This window comes from Mauremys reevesii, linkage group 21, assembly GCF_016161935.1.
Source record: "Mauremys reevesii isolate NIE-2019 linkage group 21, ASM1616193v1, whole genome shotgun sequence".
Lineage (NCBI taxonomy): Eukaryota > Metazoa > Chordata > Testudines > Geoemydidae > Mauremys > Mauremys reevesii.
The window spans coordinates 5817679-5844328 of record NC_052643.1 but is presented as its reverse complement, the minus strand read 5'-3'; the positions used below and the strand labels follow the sequence as shown (position 1 = coordinate 5844328).

The 26650-nt window shown below is 43.4% G+C and overlaps 1 protein-coding gene across 3 annotated transcripts in view; it reads left to right on the top strand.

Annotated features, from left to right (window-relative positions):
• The window catches only part of CAPZB (capping actin protein of muscle Z-line subunit beta), a 107061-nt gene that overhangs the window by 71835 nt on the left and 8576 nt on the right, over nt 1-26650 (top strand). For all 3 annotated transcript variants that reach the window (XM_039508698.1, XM_039508696.1, XM_039508697.1), the window contains exons 5-6: nt 15105-15246; nt 15754-15870. In XM_039508698.1, coding sequence (XP_039364632.1) covers nt 15105-15246; nt 15754-15870 — 259 coding nt within the window. The remainder of the gene's footprint in view (nt 1-15104; nt 15247-15753; nt 15871-26650) is intronic.

Genomic DNA, 26650 nt, shown 5'->3' with positions numbered 1-26650 from the left:
GTTGTAGGTACCTCTTGCTCACAGTTCTCAAGGTAACAGAAGTTGTTTGGTCATTTGCCAGAGCCCCCAATGACAGTAAGATGCTGCAATGCACTTCATCATGGCAGCATAGATCAATTGTGTAGATGACTTAAAACAGCAAAACAATTTATATTGCAAATCCCAGCAGAAATGTTGCTAGCATGCCAGGAAGCTGAGGTTAGAACAGGGATCGGCAACCTTTGGCACGCAGCCCCCAGGCCAGTGGTGGCTGCGGGAAGCGGCGTGGGCCGAGAGATGTGCTGGCTGCTGCTTCCCGCAGCTCCCATTGGCCTGGAGTGGCAAACCGTGGCCAGTGGGAGCCGCGATTGGCCGAACTTGAGGACGCGACAGGTAAACAAACTAGCCCGGCCTGCCAGGGTGCTTACCCCGGCGAGCTGCGTGCCAAAGGTTGCCGATCCCTGGGTTAGAAGAATCTTGTAGAGCTGTCTCTCTGATATTGAATGATATTTTAAAATTGGGAACCACATTGTCTTCTCTTAGGGCTTTCTGAATTTGAATTCTCAATTAGATCGGTCATCTTTAAATAATCTGACTTTGAAGTTGTCTCATTAATAAGCAGTTGTCTGGAATTATTGCTGTCAGACAATGTAATAGGCTTGACTACGGACCAGTCAGTCTGGGAGACTGCAGGCAAGAATAATAGGTTGGATAAAAGCAAAGCTCTTCTTGACCAGGCCCAAAGTAATGCTAAGCCCTTGGTTCTCAGAGTTCATTCCATAGGGCAAATGCTTCATTTCCTGGTTTTAAAAGATTTTTGGACAGATTATTCCAATGTCATTTCTTGGGGTGGAAGAGAAATGTATCCAGCTCTTGAAGAATTGGGTGCTTTTGTGAGCAGGTTCTATTCCCAACCTGTTTTTTCAAATACAGGCAACATAATGGGGAGAGTCTGAACTCTACTTTCCTGGGGTTTGGTTTTTATTAATTTAAAGTAACAATAATACTGCATGAAGTTCAGCTCAGACTTTGTTCAGAGAATTGGCTGCTCCCAGGGTTCTCTGCACCAGCACTGCTCAGCCTACACCTTAGACCCTCTAGAATACTGTTCCCACCCCTTATCTGCAGATGGGGAACAAGTCACCTACATCAATGAACCATCAGAACCTATGTAGCAAGTGGTGATCCTGTTTGGGAATGGCTAAGAGGGGGTGCTTCAGGAAACCAGTGTTAGGGCTTTTTATAAATAATCTGTTAGATAATCTATTCAGATTTGTTCACTAGTGTCAGAGTCTTAAATTTTGGTCTTCCCTAGACTACTTATTGGCAATTCATTTGATGTCAGCACTTTAATCTGAAAACATGTTGGGTGAAGCTTGTATTACAAAATCATATAGAATTGCTTAGAATAGTAGAATCTTGAGCATTAAGATACTAGTAGGCTGCTGAATATTCAGTCTATGTAGCCACTGCAGAATTGTTCATTACCATGTATACCTGGCGCCCTGTCCAATCTAGTTTTAAATAATTCCACGGATTGCCCCAAATCACTTGTTGTGAACCAGTCTCCCGGTTTTTCTGTCAGCAGGCCTTCTTATTCCTATTTAATCCTTCGTAACTGCATATCATTACTTCACTCAGCCATGCTAAACTCTTTTCTCCTTGCCAATTATGACCTTACCCCGTTCCTTCCATTTGATTTTAATTTAAATTCTCACAGGAATCTTTAGACAGTTGTTGGTGCACCTTAATTTCACAAATCTATAAAATCTGGGAGAAACTAAGAGGATGAGGGGGAGAGAGAACACTTTGCCGGGCAGGTTGGGTTGGGTTAACACTTGTGGAGACCAGAAGTGAATTCAACTTGAGTCTGAAGAAGTAAACTTGGTATTAATTCAGTCCCTAGCAGATGCATATCATATATGGTTTTAAGATTATTAGTTGTATTTCACAGAAATGCAGACCTTTTGCCGAAATGGTAACTTTAATTTTGATCTTTCTGCCAGATTGAACACTTATACTGCCTAAAGCTAATGCCCTAATATCCTTTTGTTCATTAGTTTATTATTCCCATATGCAATCTAACATTTTACCCAATTCGGTTAAATCCTTGCCTCTCCACTTCCCACACTGAGAAGAATATTCCTTCAAACACGTGCTTGTAATTTATTGCCCTTAACGGGCATATGTGCAATTGATTGAAATCAAAGCATAATGAGGACCAGTGAGTCTGGATAAATATAACTATTTTACATTCCATGTTCTTTTGTTTAGGGTTGGAGATAATCAGTGCTTTAAGTAATCTAATCATCCCTTATTGTTAAGAAGAGGAGGCTTCTGAAATAAATTAAAATAGACTTCCTTGTGGAAAGATGCCTCTTACCTGGATTTTTTTTAGAAAATGATTTCAGGAAGATGAGTCTTGGCAGCCTTTGGCTAGTTCAGTAACATGGGTAAGGTACCAGATGTCCTGTTTTTAAAGGGACAGGCCTGTTTTGGGGGACTTTTTCTTATATAGGCACCTATTACCCCACACCCCTGTCCCGTTTTTTCACAGTTGCTATCTAGTCACCCTAAACATAGGAGAAGTTTAAAAGTTGACATTCCATTCTTTGGTCTTTCTTGGGTTAAATAGGATTTATTAAGTCCTTGTCTGTGACAATTTGAAAGATCACAAAGTGTTCTCATAGTCTTAATCATCTCATTTCTGAAAATGCACTGGCTGAGCTAACACTTCATAGCACCCACTATCCTGTTGAATTGCAGACTTGGTTAATATCCAAAATGGAGTAAGTTATTCAAGCATTCAGTTTGTATTAACTGTGCTGCTGATGGTACTGCTGCCATAGAGATCTTAGTTCATGGATTTACAGAGGCTCTCAGTATAGTAGACGTGGCCTGAGTGAAGCGTCCACCACTCTTGTCCTTCCAGCTTGAGGAAGAAATGTTACAACCAAGTTCCCCTATGCATATGACTATACGTAGATATAAGACTTCTAGTAGATGGATTGAGGTGATTGTTGGTCAGAAACAGCAATAAAATCCCATTGACCTAGGTAAACTGATATCTTACCCGAGTCAACGGTGTCAATGTCTCTTTGCCTGTAGTTTTTAATCACTTTGTATTGTACAGACTTCATTTGCTGAAGTCAAATAATAGTTTGTTTGACCTTGTGCATCAGCTCCTCTCTCTCTCAATCTCTACACTGGCTTCTCCATCACTGTCACATCATGTTCAAGTTTCTTGTAAACATCTTCAAAACTCTTCCCATTGTTTCTCATACACATTTATCTCATCCCGCTTCTCTACACCCACTTTGTTCTACTGATGGTGCCAGCCTAAATTCCCTCTAAGCTGCGTGGCTGCATGGCTGTGCAGCAGGCTGTGAAGGGCCGTGCAGGCGGGGAGAGGCCCTTCTTCCCCGGCCCTGGGTTGTTGCGGCGAGAGAGGGCTGGGGGGAGTCCTCCCGCTGCCACAGCCTCGGGGAAGCCTGCACCCCAAATCCCTCATCCTCGGCCCCACCCCAGAGCCTGCACCCCGAGCCAGAGCCCTCACCCACCCACCCTGAACCCTTTGCCCCAGCGCTGAGCCCCCTCCCATGTTCCGAGCCCTTTGGTCACACATCGCCTCCATATTGGCGCACATAACAAAATTCATTCTGCACATGAATGTAAAAAATTAGAGGGAACATTGCCAGCCCCTGTGAATCTACTTGGTCAGCTTTTCACACTTACGTGGCTGTGCCTTCTTCCATGTTATCCCTCTATATGAGCTCATTTGCAGTGCCACTACTAAGTTAGTTTTTCCTAAAGGCACTACTCTGTTGTAAAGCCTATGGGGAGACTTGTTGAATGAAAATACTTAGTGCATTCTGGGTGCTACCAGAAAGAAATACTAATGCCACCACTTGCAACATTTTTACATGTGTGCTTAACCAGCTGAGTTTCCTATATAAGTAACAATCCTGATTCCACTAAGGAAATAGAGGATACCATGTGTGTGTTTAGTTTTTACATCAGCCACCAGTACCCTGCATTGGAGGTGGGGGGTACAATCACTGAAGCTCAGATTTCTCCAGCCTGCAGTGTAATTTTCAGCTCTTGAAGTGATTAGGCAGCTGTGAGCTCTTTATGTAAGAGTTCTGTCTGTGTTTAGATGTAAACCTAGTTTGCCCAAACTAAAAACCATGGGAAGCTTTGAAGTAACTTTATTACCATTAGCTCACTGTTCCTCATTAATGGTTACTAGACCTTTGTGATGGCTTTCTCTTCAGGCATGATCGTTACTGTGGCTTTCACAGTGAGGGCTCTGCAGATTGAATCCAGATGGGTTTGTTATGCATCCCAGCACTAAGGAAACCTGAGATTTTCTATCCCACTGCTGGCTGGAGCTTTGCACAATAGGGTGTGACATCAGGATTATGTCACCCATGAGTCTTGCCTCTGGGTTCGACTGATAAGTACAAGATGACATCTCATAAGACAGGCTTAAATCACCAAAATGCTCGTCACTTTAATGTTCAGATGCTCACAGAATTAAAAACAGGACGGTTATGCCAGCAAACTCTTCAGATGTAAGAGAATACAGTTAGGGCTGAATCAGGGTCCCTTCCTTAACTTTAGCCAGCTCAAAGCCTAATAAGAGACAGCTTTGCACTATTCTATGTAATTATTCAGGCTGGGATGAGTTTTTAAAAGGGATGAGAGAGGAAAGCAAGATGAGCATATTGGGAAACATCATTCAGTTGCTCTTGACCTGATTCTTTCTTCTGCAGTGCTTCATTTTTGGTGCATCTATATGCAGAATTCCAGCTAAAGCACCTTTGAGCATTCTGATGCTCATCAGAGTTGTTCTCTGCCTTGGCTTCCCTTGCTGCCCTGTCCTTAGTGTCTTAAAATCTGAACACAAGAACTGGAAGAAACCTATTAGGTCATCCCTGCTGATGCACCGTTATCCTCACAGCACACGTTCCTAGCGTAGGTTTCAGTGTCCCAAGCAATGAAAGGAGTTCTGCTACTTCCTCGGGAAACCATTTCATCGTCTCCTACTTCACTATCAGGAAGTCTTTTTTGTAATATTCACACTAAATTTTCTATTTAACTTTCTCCAGGTCTTTCTGGCTATGCTCATTATTGCGCTGAAATCCTTTCTCTGGTATTTCAATCTTCAGTTATTTATGGATTATTTTATATCCTCTTCCCCTCATGCCCTCCCTTTTAATCGAGATGTGTGCATTTACCTTTAAAGCAAATGAATGCTTCCAGCCTCTCATCACTCTTGGGTTATTTCTCTGAATTCTATCAGTTTCTCTAACAATAGGCTTATTTCTGGTTGGTGTTCAGAACTCCTCTGTTCAGCAGAATCTGTGTACATATTAATGTGTTGATTATTAATAAGACACTAATGCTACCTAATACCTGTCTGTGCATATGCCATTAGATACTTTCTTAAATCACGGTTATCTGTATTGTATATGCTCTTTGTGAATTCTTGAGCCGCGTGTTCCTGTCCAAACCAATCTGAAATGATTTTTGAAGTAAGAATTTGTAGCACACAATCAAATGCTTTACTGAAATCCACCTAAAATGGCACTTACTTTGTCCCTTTTCTAATTTTATGATTGTTACAAAAATTTTGATTCCTCAAGACAAACTTAATTTGCATAAGACCATGCTGCCTGTTGAACATTACAGCTTTACCCTCTGTGGCTGGGATTTAAAAAAGAGCCTCAGGGAGTCTGGGTGCCTGACATCCATCAGAATTCCAGACTCCTAGGCTCCTTTGAAAAGCCAAGCCTAGATGTTTAGTGACTTACCCCTTAATAATGCTAGGTCGCAACTTTACCTCATCGCCATACATTTGTAGGTGCAGCTGGTTGTTTGATAATTCCAAAGCTCTTGACTACCCCTTCAAGACAATGTTTGGCCAGACAGATGCATCAGAACGAGAGAGTTAGACTGATTAAGGATAAACTTTCTAGCTCATGTAGCTGTTTGTCTTATTGCTGAACATCTGAATCTCGGTTAGAGAATATACATGTATACTCAGAATAGAGTAGTTTATTCTTAAAAGTACAAGGGGAGATTTTCAAAGGCACAGATGTCAGTTAGGTTCCTAACTCCATTTGAAAGTCAAGGTACACTGAGCTACAGGTCTGTACGCAGTCATAAGGAACTAGATGTGAAAGTGGCCCTTGGACTATCTGACAGTTACGATCCAGACTGGGGAGCTCAAGAGCATCACCATCCACATCTACTGACTTTGGCATGAACCTAGAAAGTGGTGGAGGATACAGTACTTTCAGTTGAGGTTGAGTACTACAATGCCATTTGCATCTCTGAAAACTCTGTCTCTCAAAAGTATGCTATGTTTTAATGAATAAGTTGGTATCAGACTGTGAAGTAGGGTTTCGAGGTGCCCGGTTTTCAAACAGAAAGTCTGCTCGGAAAGGGGACCCCTAGCAGTGCCCAACCAGACACCAAAAGTTCAGTTACCATGGGGGAGAGGGGAAGAGATGGCACCGGGCCATCAACCCACATCAGCCCCTGCTCAGCTAGGGCCGCCTCCTATCTGCATCTCGTGCGGGAGTTTGGCTTTCAGCAATTAGAAAGTTGGCAACCCTAGTCAGAAGGCTTAACTCATCAGTGAATAATAGTTCTTCTTATAACCTGACTGGCTAGGGTAAACTTGATGTATGAATTAATATGCCACACAGTATCTGTGCCAAGCATGATTTCAGTACATTTAATGCCGCATGCACAAGAAATGGTTTATTTTAGGCCTCCCATCTTTTCTGCCAAATATATTTTAATATTCAGTTTTATGCTTCAAATAAAAATAACATGTTCCCGAGTGGTAAGTGCAAATACAGAGGTGGTTCTGTGTAGATCAGTAAAGGTGAATGACTGGTGGATTTAATGAGGCTCAACTCTAGGTTTATTGCATCTTTCCTTAGAGCAGCAAGGTGACTTGCCCTGCACTTCCTAGAGTCACACCCAGACAGCAGGTGCAGTAGACAATGGTGCGTCAGAGTTCTCCAGCCTAGTTTGTAAGGGTGTAAATCGTTTGAGAGCCTTCAAGATCTAATTCCTGACAATGTATTGCAGACCTGTAACGCAGCGTATCTTGCTGTAGTTTGTCTGCTGTCTGAAGCTGTTTACCCCGGTACTGTATTTGTGTTAATTTCCCTGAAAGAAGGGAAGCAGGCCCTTACCTGTATTTAGATTTTGGGGCTTCTACCCAAAGCCGTAATTAGGCATTTTAGCGCATGAGGCGAACAAGCATATTTGTGCTCCTTAACGGTTTTTCCATCCTCCCGGCTTTGCGCCTGGACAGCTGCCCTGCTCGCCCCGTCTTGATTATGGCGCTGCCTCCACTTGGACCCTTTCTGTTACTATGTACGTCGAGGTGCTGAACTACTTATTTAAACAAGTCTGGGACTCCACCATGTACCTCTGCAGTTTGCCTCTTAAGAGTCTGACATAATTCTAGTTTATTTTGGAACAGCATGTGTGAGCAATTGTAGTTTGCAGAATGTAAAACTTGTCTGCAACTTCATTATATATGCAGCAGGCTCTCTACAGAATGGCCTGCTGTTGGTCAAACTGATGGGTATAGGTGAGAGACTTGCAAGCAAGTCTCTGCCTCCTGTGGTTTAATGAGCCTGTCCTGAAACGGGAGATAAACCATGGTGTTAAAAGATGACTCAGTCTTTTGTGTTGGAGGCTAATGGAAGTTTGCTGGTGACTTCTCAAAGTGGTTTTGGTCATGACATTTCAAGCACTAAGTACGGTTGAATGCTTGGGAAAACTAAATGGGGAATGTCACTTTTGACAATCGTAATGTATTGAAAGCCGCAAACTCCAGGATTCTAGGCAGCTTCAGACTTTTAGCTGTTCCATTGTTTTGAATGCTGTTCTCCTAACATGCAGGCAGCATTATTACTCTTTATAGCTCTCCTTGCAGTTTGTCATCCAGCCGCAGTCCAGATGTGCAGTTAAGTGTAACTGGCATTGAAGTTACACATACCTAATTTTATTAGTATGCTTGCTCATAGGACTGTTGCACCTGTGTGTGCTGGAAAAAAAATTCTGTTAAATACCTGTACAGAATCCACAGGCATATTTTGGGATGTGTTCATTAACCTGGACCGAGGACACAAACATCTTTCTTTTCTTAGTATTCAGGGAGCATCCTTAAAGAACTTCATATGGCCACATTCCTGATTGTGTGTGAGATGAGGAAAAAGGAATAAAAGAACTCTGAATTGTCTCTAATTGAGCCAGTAAAACCCATTATTTCCTGTTCACTTCCCCACCCCCCCATCAAACTGTCCTGTGCATTCTTATGCCTGTTGTTTTATTGTTGAATAGTATTCTGTATTTTCTTGCTGCTGTAAATCTGGGATGGGGAGAAGGTCAATGGTGAAATTACCTGATGACAAAACTGAACTCTTTCTGTAGCCTTAAAATCTTTTTCCATCCATGAGCTAGTAATGTGTAGTCAGTTTGAATAAATGGCTTGACAACACCTCTTTTCTTGCTGAAACTAGCCATTTTCTTTATACTTCTAAAGGAAAAATGCAAGTCAACGTTTGGTTTTGGGTGGGGGAGGTACATGATGAAAATTGTTCTGTTGTGTGTCCTACCAGTCAGTCAAACTTTTACCATCAAATAGGCTCCCCTCGATATTCAGTCACCCATTAGAACTGCCAGAAAACAGCAGCCCTTCTGGTGGTGATTTTAATGCTTGTAGACGAATGCTCAAAAGCATTTTTGGAAGACAATCGGACCTTTTCCTCTATCAATATCAAGAGACTTAGACTCACTTCTAGGTGCGCTGACCGGCTGTTCCTGTTACACTCTGCAGTTGCAAGAAGCATCTATATAATTATCTAGAAAAAATCAAAGTGAACAGTGTCACTTTACCAAATCCAGTCTAAAGCACCACTTAACATTTTAAAATGTTTTTTTATAAACAAATGGTACTGGTACTTGGCGTTGGGTTTTGTGGCTTAATGCTGTGCTGCAAGAGTCATGAGCCAGATACAAAAACCCACCCGCTGTCTTTGGCACTAGATTACCCACTGGAAAATGCCCAAGTGTTTTTATGGATGTGACTTGGTTCTAGTGAAATTGAGAGGCATAGCTTGTTTTCATTGCAGTGTGATGGAAACTCACTTTCCCAGTGTATAGTCCAAAATTCATACCAAGCCTTGTGGAAAGAGCTTTCCAATGGCACCAAACAACATCATTAATAATCTGGTCTTTAATGGTAAAATAAAGTGATCAATCTGTCCTTTTTTTTTTTTAAGGGTGTGCTATTGGGGAGAATGGAAACTTCCTCCCCAACCCAACTCTTTTGAAGTTATAGCTTTGTTCTGGCCAAGCTTTTACTCTCTAGAGTTCCTTAAACAAGTTTCCATCCTATGTGTCCACCCACCTAAACTTCAAACACTTCATAAAGCTTTGGATCTCTCTTAACTTAAATATTTTTTTATTCTCACATTCATAAAGTAGGTCATTTTAAAAAAAAATTTTTTTTTAGTGTGACATTTTTTGTGTAAAAAGACTTTTTTCCAAGAGTTCTGTGGTTGAAGAGTAATGGACATAAAATCTGTGTACCTGACCATGACATTCAAACTATAAAGGGGTTCCAATGAAAAATGGCATGCTACTCTGAACTTCAGATGGCGAGAGTTATTGATCTATTGGATCTAATGCCTTTTCAGTAACTCCAGGGATCAACCTCTTGTGCACAGTAAATATTTCCTGAAACATAACTTTTAAGTCTCTGAAACAGTTGCAGCAGTCTTTATTGAAGGTTGGTTACCCCTTGAAGCCTCCATAACATAGGAGTGTGTCAACCAGCAGTGCAGCCTTCTGATAAAGGGTGGTGGGTGGTTAGCACAACCAAACTGTTTTGTTTTTGAATTCTCTTACTCCAAAACCTTGCCCCCTCCTCCATGCCAAAGAATAATCTGGAGATATCCAGTCCTTAAACTGAAGAAGACTTGAGTTCCCAGCTATTCTTATTAGCTTTGGAAAAATGTATTCACATTTGGGAAGCCTTGCAAAGCACCAGAAGTTGCACAGGAAGATAGGAATTGCCATATTGAATCAGACCTGTGGTTCATCTAATTAGTATGCTCTCTCTGACAGTGGCTAGCAACCAGATGCTTCTGAGGAAAATGTACAATAATCTGCCCAACACTGCAGTTACATGTACAACAATCTAGAAAGCGCAGAGGTGCATACGTCAAGAGTAGAAATTAATGTAGACTGTCATCTCAAAGAGGGTTCTAACAGTTCTAGGAGCCTCTTGGTAGATTCCAGTTCTTCGCTGTGTTTAGTTCCCTTGAGCTGGTCCTGATTTCCAGTTGACCCATGCATTTCCTTTCTTCTTTATAGACGGCATCAGTTTATGCCATACAGCAGAATTTTCCAAGTCAGTTGCCCACCTTTCTGCTTAGTTTTTTATTAAGTGCCTCTGTCTTTTCTGTGGCTGACGAAGCTTTCTTGGACATAGTGCAGTCTTTGTGCAGCAAATCCATACTTACAAATGTAGATTTCAATTCCTGCCAATCTCTGTCCAATTTTCTGTTAACCTGTAGCATCATCTTTTTTTGGGGGGGGGGGGCTAAGCTTAAAGAAAAGTTCCCTAAACATGATGTCCAGGGTTTATGTATTTATCAGACATGTCCCACATCAGTATGGGTTATAAAAACTGATTAGGGAGAAATAGAACCTGAAACCTAAAATGTATTCTCCATATGACTCTGGCTGAAATCTAGTGCTTCTGATCAGTGATATAGACTTTCTTTTCAGGAAAACCAGTGAATTTTTGGAATAATCAAATATTGGTGAAGCATACAGCTAACATTTATCCCTTGAACATGACTGCATTCAATTGTTTGCATTATCATTTGGGTCTCAAGATACCTAAGCTGGCTATGGCAAAGTAACTTTATTGAAATAGCATGTTAGTATTTAAAACAATATTAATACTATATTTGATTCATTAAATATACAAAGACTAGTTAAAGTGTTTCCATGTGTGTGCTGTTAGTTCTGGCGGGAGGTTCTTCAGATGGTTTTATGTGGTTTCAAACAACATTTTAGCACATTCTTAAAATACCCACAAAAGCCTTTATGTAAAATCTCATAAATGTGAACCACATATAAATTATTTTTTTCTGTTTCATGTCATTAGGATCAAAGTACAGTAGGTAAGAATAAATTTCCAAAAAAACCTTGTTGTAGTCCCTTTCTTAATTAATGTTTCAGGCTCATAGCAAACTCATAAAATGTATACCCTGTCTGTATACCTTTCAGTAATCTCACTGACTGCCAGTTCACCCACAGTGATTTTTAGTACACGTGCTATGGAGGCAGATGTAGTTTCTATTCTCTAGCCAGGGGCGGCTCCAGGCACCAGCGCACCAAGCGCATGCCTGGGGCGGCAAACAGTCGTGGGCGGCCTGCTGGTCGCTGTGGGGGCGGCAGTCAGGGAGCCTTCGGCGGCATGCCTGCGGGAGGTCCGCTGGTCCAGCGGATTCGGTGGCAATTTGGCGGCGGCTATGCCAAAGCTGCGGGACCGGCAGACCTCCCGCAGGCACGTTGCCAAAAGCCGCCTGACTGCCATGCTTGGGGCAGCAAAATACATAGAGCTGTCCCTGTCTCTAGCCTTTCAGAACTTCTGCCCTCTTCTCCAAGGAAGCATCGGTCAGGCTGGAACTTCAGTTTTCTGAGGAACTGCAAGGCACACTGATCAATGCAGAAGTTACAATTCATTCCCAGATGCTTCAGGAGAGTGTGAGGGCTTTTTTTGGTAACCCAACAGAGTTCTGGCTTCAGCATGTCTGCTCAGTTGAAAGGCTTTCCCTTTTTAATTTGTGGTAATGTCTCTGGATAACAATACTTCATAAGACAGTACTATATGCTGCTTTGTTACTAAACGCCAAATCTGTGCTTGCTGATCCATAGTGAAGGTCCCTCACTGGACACTAATTGCTGTAGTATTGAATTAACTGTTTATACCTGTCTCCCAGTCTTCAGCATTCTTTGGTATTATGGTACATATGTGCAATAAGGAAGAATATGGGCAGCACTGGTGTGTCTATGTATGGTGTGGTGGTTTTTTTTTGTTTTTAAGCTTTGATTTGTGTCCTACAGATGCAGAGAGAATCTTTGAGTAGAGTAGGCCACATTCCTTTACAATAATCTTTGTCTGTTCACACTATTCTGTGGGCACTGATTGGGGAGGACGCATTTTAGTTCTGGAACTGTCTGTAGCATATCCGGAGATCCAAAATGAACAGCACATGGAATCAAACCTTAAATGCAGTTGTTAAAACAGGCTTGTGTAAAAGAAAATAGATTTTTGTCATGTTAATAATGGAGTGGGATTTTCCTTTCTTGCTGAAGGGAAACATTAAATCACTTGTTCATTTAAATTTACATGCTCCTCAAAAGGCAGTTGAAGTTAGGGCTGCAGAACGGTTTAACCTGGATGACATTTTCCTTCCCTTGGCTGCTGAGCCACTATTCCAGTGCGGGGGGGGGGGGCGCTACCACTCAAGCAGCCTTCTCAGTTGCGTGATCTGCTCTTGCATTCCTCGAAACATGGATTCTCTGATATTGTGTACACCCATAAGTGTACATGGTGAGCATAGGAATGAAGAGCACTCACAAAATGAACTAGATGTCTGTAGCTATATGAGCACTTGTCTCTTGGCTTTTTCAGTTTCCTATACTTGCACCAGACGGACTGAACAGCAGACAATGCATTAGAACCACACTTATGAACAGTCAGCTTGGTAGTTCACACATTAGGTCCAGTCGTGACTAATAGCTAGCAGTATGAGAGACTAGTTAAACACTAAAGCAGAAACAAAAGCCAAATTAAAACCCTGCTATTAAATGGTGTGACAAATCTTAAGCCTTATGACATGAGAGTTGAACTCTTATAGCTGTGTGTGCCATGGAAACTCCTATAAGTACAAAGTTAAGAGACGCAGGGACTGAAATTCTTTGCTGTAGTAGTTAAATTACTAAAATCTCAGTTTTCTGCATGCTGTGGGAGAATATCCATGCTTTACGTCTCTTCCATAAGGAGAGCTTGAGATTCACTGTAGACACTTGCTAAGTTGGGAAGAAGGAACTGTAATTGTGCTAAAATGCTATAGGATTACAGTTGCAGTCTGCTAAAAGCATAAAAGTAAACCATATGCTCCACAATCCCTACTATCTCTGTTTACTTCACAGTAGATGTTTCATCCACCACATGTATAATGTGGTATGAAAGGTGTAAAGCAATTAGATCAGCAAAAGAGCAGGTGTGGGGTTTTACAGAGTTCACAGTTCTCACAGTTTTGCAAGAATGTACTTTTTGGCCACTAAAGAAGAGAGATTCAATGTTTTAAGTTTATTCCCTGGGTTATACCAGCTCCCAAGCAGGATACCAGGTGGATTAATATTTAAACCTAGCCAGTGGCCCTCAGTATATTCTCAGACAATGTGGAGACTGCCTGCCTGCCTGGAGTGGTATACATAATGCTATATTACATGTCCACCAATGGAACAATTAGCATAAGATGGTCACGTAAGTAACCTAGGCTTTCTGAAAAGGTCTCTGATACATTAGCGAAAAAGGCAGAAGCACACAAGCAAGATGTCCAAGTACATAAACAGCTGCAAGGCATTTTCTGGGGCATGACAAAATGTGACCGTGGGCTGTACATCAACTCTCTGGGAGATAGCAGAGGACAGCTTAAAGTACGACAATCTGCATCAGCCTGTGGAGCCATCACATGCCAGAGTGGCAGCCATAAACAGCCTTCTAATATTCCCATCAAGAAATCAGATATATCTCCCTTTTCATCGATGGACAAGGTCCAGACAGAAGGAAAACAACAAATACATTATGAAAATGTGCTGAACCAGGCATTTCCGATGACTGACTGTCTGGAGCTATGAGACCTGGCAAAGCACATGGCTGCAGAACCAGGGACAAACACTTCATCCCTCAACATGTAAAAGATCCATCCAAAAGTTATGGCATGGGTGTGCTGCGGGACCTGATGGTATTCCACCTGAGCTGCTCCAAGGTGACTTGGAACCCTAGTGATTATCAGCCGTTAAGTGTGGGCATCAGGCAAAGTGCCAGCCTCCTGCGTGAAATCCATGCCTTGCTTAGGGATGCAAAAATGTGTTTTGTGCTGAAATAAGTTCAGGATCTGTCAAGTCTGTGTACTATCTGTGTTGCGGTATGGGTCACAAACCTCTTACAAGCAGACTTGGAGTGGCTAGACACATTCTGTATGCGCTGTCAGGCCCAAATCCTGAACATAAACGGGTTTGACTTGGTGTAAAATGTCATCTCAGAGATCTGGCCTTCCTTCAGTCACTTGTGTTCAAAAGCAGAGGTGCATTCTTTTCTGCCATGTGCTGGGATGTCTTGTCCATCCCAGCAACACCATACGCTCAAACTGTCCATGGATATCTGGCACAGCCTGCCGGGCCACCCCAGAGATTTGTGTTCAGAGAATTGAGCCAGATCTGGAAACTTCACTACACCATGCCTGGTGTGGTGCCATCAATGGCGGTCACTCTGGCTGGCCCAACGGTCCTCTGTAGACCGACTGGCTCTTCGTTTCTAAGAACTTCAGTTTCAGTCTAACTCTGATAGCAATAAATCAAAATGTCAGCTTTCTTCGCACAAACTTCAGACTGTAGCATAAAGTGACCTATCTGTTCCCTTTTGTCTTAATTAGCAGACTTTGCTATAAAAAAACTCCCAGACACTCTCACTATAAAATACAGCCCTTACTTTCAGCTTGGTTTGTAGCTTGCTCTGTAACAGCTGTTGCAGTTAATTGGAATCAGAGGATTAGTTTGCTCAAGTTGGATAAATATCCATAAATAGCTTTTTCTCACTAACCCATGTAAGGCTTTTATTTTCCTTAAGAGAAAAGTACAATCGTTTTTATTAAAATGAATTATGTAAAATTACGAAAACTTAAGTTCTTGGGTATTTAGTAGGCTCTCAACAGCAGTCTAAAAAATGTTCTGGAATCTGGGAACTTTTGCTTATCTGGGATCTTTTACTGGCTCTCTTCTTGCAGGTATTTTGAAGGTGGAGTCTCCTCTGTCTACCTCTGGGATCTGGATCATGGCTTTGCTGGTGTGATCCTTATTAAGAAAGCTGGAGATGGATCAAAGAAGATTAAGGGATGCTGGGATTCCATTCATGTGGTGGAAGTTCAGGTACATCCTGTGGGGCAGCTGATATTCCTAAATGAAAACAAAAGCCAGTTAATTCCAGACAATAAAGGCGTACAGGTGCTCCGCTGAACAATGCAATGTGATGTTGGGGCTGTGTAAACCTTTCCTCTCTTCATTTTTGAAAAGTCCCTCAAGCAATTTGGATGAAGATAAGTCAGGGCTGTAATCAAAAGGATCCCAGAAAGACTGAAAATATGTTCTTTTCTGTGCATGTAACCATGAACTTTTTTAATTTAAAGGTCTGCAGATAAATATCACTAAGTCATAAAAGTGGGGCATTGGGGAGTAAATTTCTTGAACTAGATTTGCCTTTAGAAAAGTGTTTGTGAGAGAGCATTTTAAAATATAAAACATTGGCTTCAGTCTGGCCATTCAGCTATGCTTTTCAGTCCTGTGGCGGCTGCTGTGACCTCCCCCATGCTTTGCCAGCTTTTAGGTTTTATGTTTTAACTTGTCTCTCCATCTTCTTTTCCTCCTCTTCCTTTTTAGGAAAAGTCCAGTGGTCGCACTGCCCATTACAAGTTGACCTCCACGGTGATGCTGTGGCTGCAAACTAACAAAACTGGTTCCGGTACCATGAACCTCGGAGGAAGCCTTACCAGACAGGTACTACAATATCTAGCACTTGAGGATATGTCTGCGAAAGGGATAAAAGACGCACAGCATGGCCACAGCTGACCTCAGGCTCATGGGGCTTGGGCTGAGGGGCTAGAAAATGCTGTTAGATGGTCAAGCTCAGGCTGGAGCCTGAGCTCTGGGACTCTCCATCCTCATAGGGTCCCCAGCCCAAATGTCTCTACAGCTATTTTTCTTCGGCCCTGGAACCCAAGCCTGGTGAGCAGAGTCAGCTGACCCAAGCCAGCCACAGCTGCTTCTTTTTATTTTTAATCCCTCTGTAGACACACCCAAAGTCTTACAAGCTCAAGGCATGGCTTTTATTATTTGTATTGCAATAGCACCCAAAAGCCCCAATCAGGATGAGAGGCCCCATTGTCCTAGGTGCTGTATACACCCGGGGGTTCTTCTGCCATTGTAATTCATTAAGACAAGTAACACTTTTCAATGCTTATCCTGTTACCATATGAAACTTCTCTTGATGGTGGTAACGTTCTTAACAAAGATCATAAATTCAGTAGGAATTTGGGTTTCCTTCTCAGTCTTTTAATGTTGTGTTTGAAGTGGCCTTGCTGAATTTTCACAGCTTCTACTTGCATGCTTTCCTGATTAATATTCTTTAGGTTAGATCTTACATAACTACAGACGGACTTGTTCATTTTGCTCATGCCTGCCCTTACAAGATCAGGCGCATTATAAAAATGTCTCTATCTAAAGCCAACCTGACCCGTGAGATTAATCCTGTATCTTGCATGTTCTGTAGGATTATTTTGTTTGTTGATTATAATAATTTTCTTTGCATTTTTCCTAAGACTTCAAACACGCAGTACTTATAGAAGTATTTGGCTGCGGCTGTACCTGAATGTTGTAAAACAAATCCTGTTGATCCCTCCCTTTAATTGTTGGTTCTTCACACCAGCATTTTAATTGCATTGCCTTTGCAGAAAAAGGTCAATCTTTTGAGAGTAGGGTGCCCAATTTATCTCCATAGTCATAAGCGTGGCTGTCGAAGGCACATTTTATGGGCAGTAGTGGTTAATTGAAATACTGGTGGTGGTCAGCCATTCAGCTCCACAATGAGAATTTCTAAAACACACATTGCCTGTGATAAGGCAGACAATGCCTACTCTGAAATGAACAGAACAGTTCACATTGCAGCGAGTGTCTGTGCCAGGTGTAAAGGGGGGAAGGGGCATGTATCCACACAGCAGAACTGAAGCACTGTGTTGCTATTGGAAGCACCAAAAATTTGCCATAGACCTGCATTATTTCTCTCTGTTGATGTCGCAGAAGAAACTGATGCAACACTATGCATCTGGAGACAGTTGTGCATTACGTACTGTTTAAAATGTTTATAGTGATTATACCTGGGTTTTGGTGACTGGGATAAATAATTATCACTAGGCCTTCCTAATACTTTCAATCTTAGCTGTGAAATGGAGACCAAGGATTTGACTGTGGCCATGGCCTTGCACTGCATGACAACTCATGCCAAGGAAAACAGTAGCCTGTTGAGTGCTTGTCCTCAGTACACCTTGGCCTGCACTTACTAGGCTTTGTTTGGTTGGACTTTCACTCTCTGAGCTTTAATGAGGAAATTCATGCTTCTGTCGTCATTTTAACAGCAGATCATGTAATTCATATGTGATGCATTAAAGCGGAGGCCTGCTTCCAATGTAAGTAACTATAAAAAAGCCACTAGGGAAATGATGCACTACCTCTGCACAAACAATGGAAAACTCTGACACTCAAATTAGCTTCAGGTCTGAGATTTTTTACTCTACAAATGCCATAGTGGCTTTCTATATGTAAAATAGCGTTGTCAGAATCCAGTGCAAATGGATAATCAGCAAATATTTAGGCTCTTCTGAAGAGCTACCATGCTGTGTGTGCAGGAGTTCTGAGGTAGTCGTATGTCTGTCTGTCTAGGGTATCGTGCGTAAGCAGTTTGCTTTAAGGTGGCTGGAATTGTCAGCTAGAGTACTTTTCTCTTCATGCTTTAAACCCTGTGTATCCCATCACCTAAGGGGGTATCTTATGCCTAGCAATAGCACTATATAATTGTCCTTGGTAGGCTTTTTATGCAGTCTACCATAAAGTTCAACATGTAAAATCATGTTTTTAATCGAATCAGGTCCTTAATGTCAATGGAAAGATCCAATTTTCAAGACACTGTATTTTAGGGTCACCAGTATAGTTTTGAAATAACTTTAGCTATTTAATTGTTTTGGTTAACTCTCCATTTAAATTAGTACTATATTGACCACCTTGAGGCCTGAAACAAGAATAGCAGATCTGTCCTTGTTTCACTGCAACCTTCTAAGTGTTCACTAGCTCCAAAATACTCTGTCTTGTGATTTGATGCCAGAGAAGCTTTTGATGCCTCAAAAGGGAATTCTGCCAAGAGTCATAGTTTGAAACCAGTTTGGTCTCCTTGTCACAAATTGTGTACTTTCCACCAGTGACTAACTTGGAGGAAGAAGCGAGTGCAAAGGAACAGCTAATGTAATGCCTCCAAATTTACCCGCTCTGTCAGCTACAAATAGTTGGGCAAGTCTCACATTGAAATGTTATGGTGCTGTGCTATGGGAACCATGTGCAGTTTGGAATGGAAACACTTGCTCCTCACTAATTCCCATTCCTGTTGTCTGTACTGTGCCTGAGGTTACTCCTTGATGTGGCCAATTCAGCATTATTGTTACGTGCCTCGACCGTGGGGTCGTGGAGTTTTCTTTCTCGAGTCTCACATGGTACTCTCTTCTGCAGTCATTTCCCATTGGCAGAGTATTGTTGCCCAGCATAAGAACTATATAAATCCTGCTCTGGACTTCTTCCTTGCTTTTGTTGTTGTTGTTGCCTTCATCTAGACACTCTCTTGTGTTTCTTTAGAATAGTGGTTCTCTGTGTTTCTGCTATAGAATCCTATTGCTATCCAGACAGCTTATGTATTTGAAGGGTCACAGTTAGGTTATTCCTGAAAAATGTATATTCTAGTTTGAGAATAACTGTTTATTTTTCAAATTCTTTTATTATGAGTGACTCTACCCAAGTCATTTCCTGAGTACCCTAATCCAACGTTTAGAATAATCTGGATGTTATACTCTGGCAAAATTATATTGGCGATAAATATGTGACCCATTGTGAATTTAGTGGCACTGTAACTTCACTGTGAAATGTATTTGCATGCCACTCACTGTGTGGCATACCTGTTCTTATCCATTCAAACAAGAATCCTTGACAGCTCTAAAGGTTTTGCTGTTTAAATACATGTTGCAATTCTGCACCTTTCCATATGCCACAATAGTACTTTTTTGCATTTATGAACTGTCTGGTTTTTCTTTAAAGTTGGTTTGATGCTTCTCAAAACAAAAAATGAAATATTTTGTTTCAAACTACTTTTGTTCTGAAATTTAAATTATTATTATTATTATTATTATTTACTGTAAGAAGATTGAAATTGAAACAATGTTTTGATTGACTTGATCAGAAACTTTTTGGGCTTTTCCGGTTTGTGATATTTTTTGAGATTTTTACTTTTTTCCTGATTCAAGATGGGAAAAATTATTGAAATAATAAGTTACTATAGGAATAAGACGACAATTTCCTGCATAGCTCTATACTGTTCCATGATCCACTGATTATAATTTTCAGGTGGAAGGTTAGAAGGGAATTAAAAGTATATGTGACTTCTTATCAGATGCTTCATAAAGAAATCTATGCAGAACAGCCCTTCTACTTATGTATCCGCTTATGCAAGGGAAGTATAGACACCCTCTGATTCGTTGCAGAACTAGACTTCTGTTGGACTGAAAGGAGAAAAGATAAACTTTTGTCACCAGAGTTCTCCCACAAATGGCATGAAATGTCAGCATGAAAACTTTATTTTTGCAGTTGCCTAAACCAGGATGCAGTCCCAGGCACTTTATGTTCTGAAGACAAGCTTGGACGCAGTTCAAGAGAACTCCAAATTGAGGCAGTGCAGGCCAGGATGGAGGAAGTAACTTCCAGCTTCACATCCGACATTGGCAGGCTTCAGTAAATATGAGGGCTGAGGTTGCAACTCAGAAAGGGACAGAGTGAATCGGTCACTTATATGCAGTCTGCATTGACTGGGAACAACAGAAGGAAGTAGTGCACTGCTGAAAGTGAAACAGGCCATCTTTAACTTACAGATAAAGGTGCAGCTCCTACAGGGAACAGAAAAAATACCAGCTGTATTTAGGTCAAATGCTGTCCTCCAGTGGATACAAGTAAACCCCAGACATGTTCAGGTCTGATGCTGGGCAGATGCTGTGTGTTATATCAGTTTCTGACAGACATGATGGCTTTGCCTTTTTTTACCCATTGGAAATGCTTGCGGAGTATGATAGGCAATTTTTTTGGGGGTGGGGGGAACTGAGGTGTGATTTCAGCGGTCTCCACTTTTATTCAAGATAAGAGCAACTTGCTCAAACCTGCTCCAGTTTATGCAAAGTAGGTGTAGCCTTCAGGCTCCTGGCAAATAGTCAAAATAGCCTTTGGTTGGGCAAAGCTTTGATGCTCACAGCTTAGAGGTAAGACTAACAGGTGCCTTTCTGAGACTCTTATTATGCACAAAGAACCTGTGTGTTTTTTGTTAAGTGAGGTTGAACATTGCAAGGAAGTGCTAGTTTGCTTAGAAGGAAGCTGGCTCACAAGCTATAGTTTATCCACATCTGGAGGTGTGGGAAGGGAAGGATATAAATCTGGGGGGGAAATGTAGCCTGGGATTTCAGATTAAAGCACTGCAGATGTGTGTGTTGATTTTCAGATTTGAAATACGTAAATAGCGAAGGTGGAACACTTGCACTGCTGGATGAAGGCTGGTCTGTTGCAAGCTGAGCTTTCCCTGTGTTCAGGAATAAGTGCCCTGTGATATATCGCTGTGCAATAAAACACCAGCACAGACATTCTGCCATTTATCATAATAGGAAAATCCTCCCAAGCTTGGGCTTTGCAATTAGGCAAGCCATATATTTTAATCAAATAGAGCTTTCATGTAAAGGCCTATCCCACTGATTTCCAGATGTTGTAGAACGAAGTGAGAAGTAGGGGAATGTATTTCCACCAGAGAGATCTTAAAACTTGTGGTAGTCACAGACCTTGTGCTCCCTGTTAGCAGATGCCCGGTTTCCTAAATGTGCTGTCTCTGGAGCAGGGAATCGAACCGGTATTTATTTTGGTTCAGTTCAGGTTTGAGTTCAGTTGCATTCTGTGTATTTGGGTTTAATTTCAATTCAAGCCACCCAAAAAACCAATTCAGTAACCAGTTTGAACTGGTTCAAACCCTATTTCAGGCTTCTTGGAAGTAAATTTAAAAAAAGAGAGAGCTGAAACTTAAAGTTGTAAAGTTTTGATTTTTGGCCATTTGTTTATTTTTATCTTTAACTTTACATGAGTTTTCCTAGTATTTTTCTGTTGTCAAATAAACACGATTATTTTTCTATGAGGTATTTATTTGAGCGAACTAGACAGCTTCCAGTGTTTGCTCTTTCATATTGGATGTTTGCAGCGAATGGATAAATTTGAGTTTGGGGAATGGGCCCTGCCTCAAGTGGAACATCTGGAGGGAGAAGCTGCCTGGGGATGGGTGGGAGGAGGCCTGTCCTAAGGGGGAGAAGGGTTGGGGACCCATTTCCTTGGGCTTGGAGAGGTATTCCGGGACCAGGGAGCATTCCACCTCTTCTCTCCCTGGGGGGAGTCTCAGAGCTTTCTTCTATCCAGCAATAAAAGACCCACAGCACAAAGTTTCAGAGCCCAGGTCATCTGGCTTAGGCTTGCGGGGCTAAAAATAGCTGTGTAGACATGTAGGCTCCACTGGAGCCTCCCACCTCCTCAGGTTTCAGAGCCCAGGCTCCAGCCTGGACCCAAATGTCTACACTCCTGTTTTTAGCCCTGCAGTCGGAGCCAGCTGACTTGGGCTCTGGGACTCACTGTGGGGTTTTCATTGCTGTGTGGATGTACCCAGAGGTGATGGTTCAACTGCTGGACCCTCTGGCTGCCTCATGTGGTGTGCAGGCAGCTCCTAAGCTTCCCCTCTCCCTATTCATGGGCTGGTCTCCTTCTGTTCTTCTTTGAGTGTTTGTTCATGTCGATTCCAATCAGGTGTGCGCACGTGCACAGTAGCCGGAAGATTTTTCCCATAGCAGCATCCATCAGGTCGGTCCAGGCGCCCCCTGGAGTTGTGCCTTCATGGCGCTCAATATAGAGCCCTGCTGACCCTCCACCCCCTCTGTTCCTTCTTATGCCAGTGACGGTGTCTGGAACTTCCCGCAGCCCTTGCGTTAGCAAGCGCATTCAACTCCAGTTGTTTGTATATCGTTAGTTTATCTTAGTATTCACTAGTTAGTGGTTAGAGTTGTTGGGGGATTCTCCCCTTCTTCTGACTCCCTGAAGCCATGGTATGTTGCGGTCCCCGGGGTTTAACAACTGTGTGGTCTGCATGAAGCGCATGCCAAAGAGCGATCCACACTCCTCTTGTTTACAGTGCCTAGGGGAGGATCACCAAAAGTATTGCTGTAAGATCTGCTGCGAGTTCCACCCTAGAACTCTTAAAGAGAGGGAGCAGCAGCTTAAAGTGATCCTCGTGGAGGCAGCTCTATGTCCCCATTCGGACCTAGGCTCGGGACCTGGCTCCTAGCACTCGTTCATCAAGGCGGAGCGCTCCGGTGTCGTCATCGAGTTCGGTGCCAAGAAGGGACTCGTCCTGGAACGCTCGGCACCAGGACGGTCACCCCAGGCTAAATCTAAGGAAGTGAGACCCCAGGCGGGCCACAGCTCGAGATCCCCCATTAGGGTCACGTCGACTCCTGCCCAGGCGAAGCAGTTGAGTCCGGGCTGCCCATGTTCACTGGTCCCTACCGGCCAGCAGCTACCGCTTCCTTTGATGCTGGAAGCTTTTGAAGCTGCTCGGGATCTGCTGCACCTTACGGCGCCCCCCTAGTAGGGAGCAGCCTCTGGTGCTGGCGGTCCCACTCTGCCCCCAGGTGCAGTCAGGGGGGAAGCTGGCAATGATGTCCAGGCATTTCCCCCTCTCCACGTCCTTTGGCACCGGCCCACTTGGACAGAGAGCTTAGTCGCTCCAGGCATGGCCACCTCAGTGGCAGAATCCATCACATTGGCCATTCTGGACCCCCTGGGCCTTTTACGAGAGCCAGGGAGGGATCCAAGGCCACTGTTTCACAGTCTTCGGTGACCTCAGCCACATTAGTCCCACCGTCACCTGCGCAGCTCACCTCGGCGCCTGCCCACATGCCAACGCCATCGGCTGCGGCACCATTGCCGGCACCAGTGACTCTTTTGATGTCGGCACTGACAGCGATTTCAGGTCATGACAGACAATACAACAGCAGTGTTCTATATCCACAAACGACGGGGTGTACACTCCTCTCCCCTGTGCCAGGAAGCCCTCGTGCTGTGGGACTTCTGTGTCGAAGATTCAATACACCTGCATGCGTCGTACCTTCCTGGGTTCCAGAACGAGCTGGCAGATCACCTCAGCAGGTTGTTTCACAGCCACGAGTGGTCCCTTCGCCCAGACGTCGTGATTTCAGTCTTCCAGAGCTGGGGCTTTCCCCAGATAGACCTTTTCGCCACATCACAACAGGAAGTGCCAGCAGTTCTGATCCTTCCAAAATCACAGCCCAGGCTCCAGCGCAGATGTGTTCCTTTTCCCGTGGGGAGGTTGTCTCCTATACACCTGCCCGCCCATACCGCTCGTTCACAAGGTACTCGTCAAGATCCGGAGAGAACAAGCTCATGTCATATTGATAGCACCAGCCTGGCCCCATCAGCACAAGTACACCTCTCTCCCCCAAATGGGGAACCCCGAATTACCCTTCTGCTCTTCCTGGATCTTCTGACACAAGATCACAGTTGTCTTGAGCATCCAAACCTTGAGTCACTTCACCTCATGGCTTCTCCATGGTTGGACCTGATGGAGCTTTCCTGTTCAGACCAAGTAAGACAGGTCCTCCTTGACAGCAGAAAACCCTCTACGAGAGCCACATACCTTGCAAAGGGGAAGAGATTTTCAGTCTGGTTGGTTCAGCACCATTTGTCCCCGATGCTAGCCTCAGTGTCACTTACTCTGAATTACCTCCTCCTTCTGAAGCAGCATGGGCTTTGGTTGTCATCAGTGAGGGTGCACTTAGCCACCATCTCGGCCTTCCACCTGGGCACAGAAGGTCACTCTGTGTTTGATAACCGTATGGTCAGCAGATTCTTAAAAGGGCTCGACAGGCTATACCCTAGTGTCCGTCAGCCTGTCCCTGCTTGGGACTTCAACCTGGTCCTCTGTAGGCTCATGGGCCCCCCTTTGAACCATTAGCGACAATGTCCCTACTCTTCCTCTCTTGCAAGATGGTGTTCCTGGTAGTGATAACCTCGGCCAGGAAGGGTCTGAGCTCAGGACCCTAACATCAGAGCTTCCCTACACCGTGTTCTATAAGGACAAAGTTCAGCACAGGCCTCAACCTGCTTTTCTCCCGAAGGTTGTGTCACAGTTCCGCATCAACCAGGACATCTTTCTCCCGGTGTTCTACCCTAAGCCGCATTCCAGCAGCAGAGAGCAGAGGCTCCACTCTCTGGATGTCCGCAGGGTGCTGGCCTTTTACATCAAGAGAACAAAACCGTCCAGAAAATCGGTCCAGTTATTCATGTCAGTGGTGGACAGAATGGAAGGTCAGCCTGTGTTGTCACAACGCATCTTGTCACGGATCGCGTCCTGTATTCATGAGTGCTACAACCTGGCAGGTGTTCCCGCACCCCCAATCGCTGCACACTCCACCAGGGCGCAGGCTTCATCAACAGTGTTCCTGGCTCAGGTTCCCACTCAGGAAATCTGCAGGGCGGTGATGTGGTCCTCCATCCATACTTTCGCCATGCACTATGCGACTACCCAGCAGGCCAGAGACGATGCAGCCTTCGGATGAGCAGTGCTCCAATCAGTGGAAGACTCCGACCCCCACCTCCTGAATTTGGGCTTGAGTCACCTGATTGGAATCGACATGAACAAGCACTTAAAGAAGTAAAAACGGTTATTCACCTTCTTGTAACTGTTGTTCTTTGAGATGTATTGTTCATGTCCGTTCCAATACCCACCGTTCTACCCCTCTGTCGTAGTAGCCAGCAAGGAGGAACTGATGGGGTGGCGAGTCAACAGGGCTCTATACTGAGGGCCAGGAAGCCGCGACTCCAGGGAGCGTCCGGACCAACCCAACGGATGCTGCTAGGAAAAAATCTTCTGGCTACCCTGTACGTGCACACACCTCATTAGAATGGACATGAACAACATGTCTTGAAGAACAACAGTTTCGAGAAGGTGAATAACCATTTTTTCTCCTTGTACAGAGGCAGGCCTTGCTGGTAGCAATCTCATGCATGTTATTTTATAATGAAAATAAGATCACAGTAGTGTGTGGTGTTTGTTTTTTGTTTTTTATAAATGTTCAGCTTAAAAAATGCGGAACCTTTATTCTAACAAGTAACACCCTCCCCGTTCAGGTTCAGTATGTAAGACAAAATGTATAGTTCAAGTTCAGATCTGACTCAAGTAAAAATACTAGTTTGAATGGGTTGCCCTGTTTGCTACATGCGTAACATTTTGGGGTACAATAGAATGGATGAGATTCACTGGTAATCGCACAAGGAATTCCTTCTGCTTCTCATGTGAACTTGTCAGACTTTCCAGTTGTCAAGTCACACAATAGCTGGTTTTACAATGGGAGCGGGAGGGAGGGAAGAGCATGCGTAGACCAGTGTGGTGCAGAACTGGTTTCCCATCACAAGATGGGTAGTTTAAGGCTTTGAATATACAATTCTGGGAAAGAGGAAGGGCATATTTAGGCTGCACTGCTCGAATAGGTACATTGAAGGCCAGGCACAAACAGAAATCTTCAGTGGAGTTCTGCAAAACGGGCAGTATTGGGATAGGTGAAGTTTACACCCTCAATTTTACCTTGGGGCATCTGCTTTGAATTTAGAATCAAACTTAGTGGAAACTGCCAAGTTTTCCCTCACTTGGTGTCCAAACATTTTGACATTTTTCCCACCTCAATCTCATTCTCTGCCTGCTGGCCCAGGCTTGTGAACCTTTGGGCAAAACTGGTCATTTTCAATTCCCTTAGAGAAGTTTGCATTGCTCCATTCCACAACAGCTGTATGCATTGATTGGGCTTCTTCAGAGTGACATGGATTAAGTTTCTTCAGATCTTTTCTACTGTTCTCAGGGATGCTCATGATGGACCAAAATACTTATCCAACTTACATTTCTCTTTCATCTTATCTTCTTTTCCTGCAAATAACCTTGCAAAAAGTCCAGACAGCAGCAGACAGCTGCTGTATTCTGCATGTGAGACGTCCCAAGTCTCCAACTAGCTATCCAGAGCTTAATATACCCAGAAGACCGAACTTCCCTCAGAGTTGGACTTGCAGCAGATGGCTCAGGAAATGAGGCAAGGAAGCTAGTGTGCATCTCAGATGGGAGAGGAGTGACTGAGACATGTAGATGGGACTTGGCTCATTGTGGAGTATTAACTTTTTTTGACTGAGCTCATTGGCAGATGGGGAGTGACAGTGGGAAGATGAGCTGCTTGTTAACATCAACTTACAGAATGGAATTTCCCCTCCAAAGTAAATTAACCCCCATTTGTAGCAGCTGTAGGCTTTCTGCTTGAAATCTTACATTAACAGCCCACTGAAGGAGCCTTTAAAAGAAAAAAAAGCTGCTGTTTGTATAACAAGGCTGCGGACT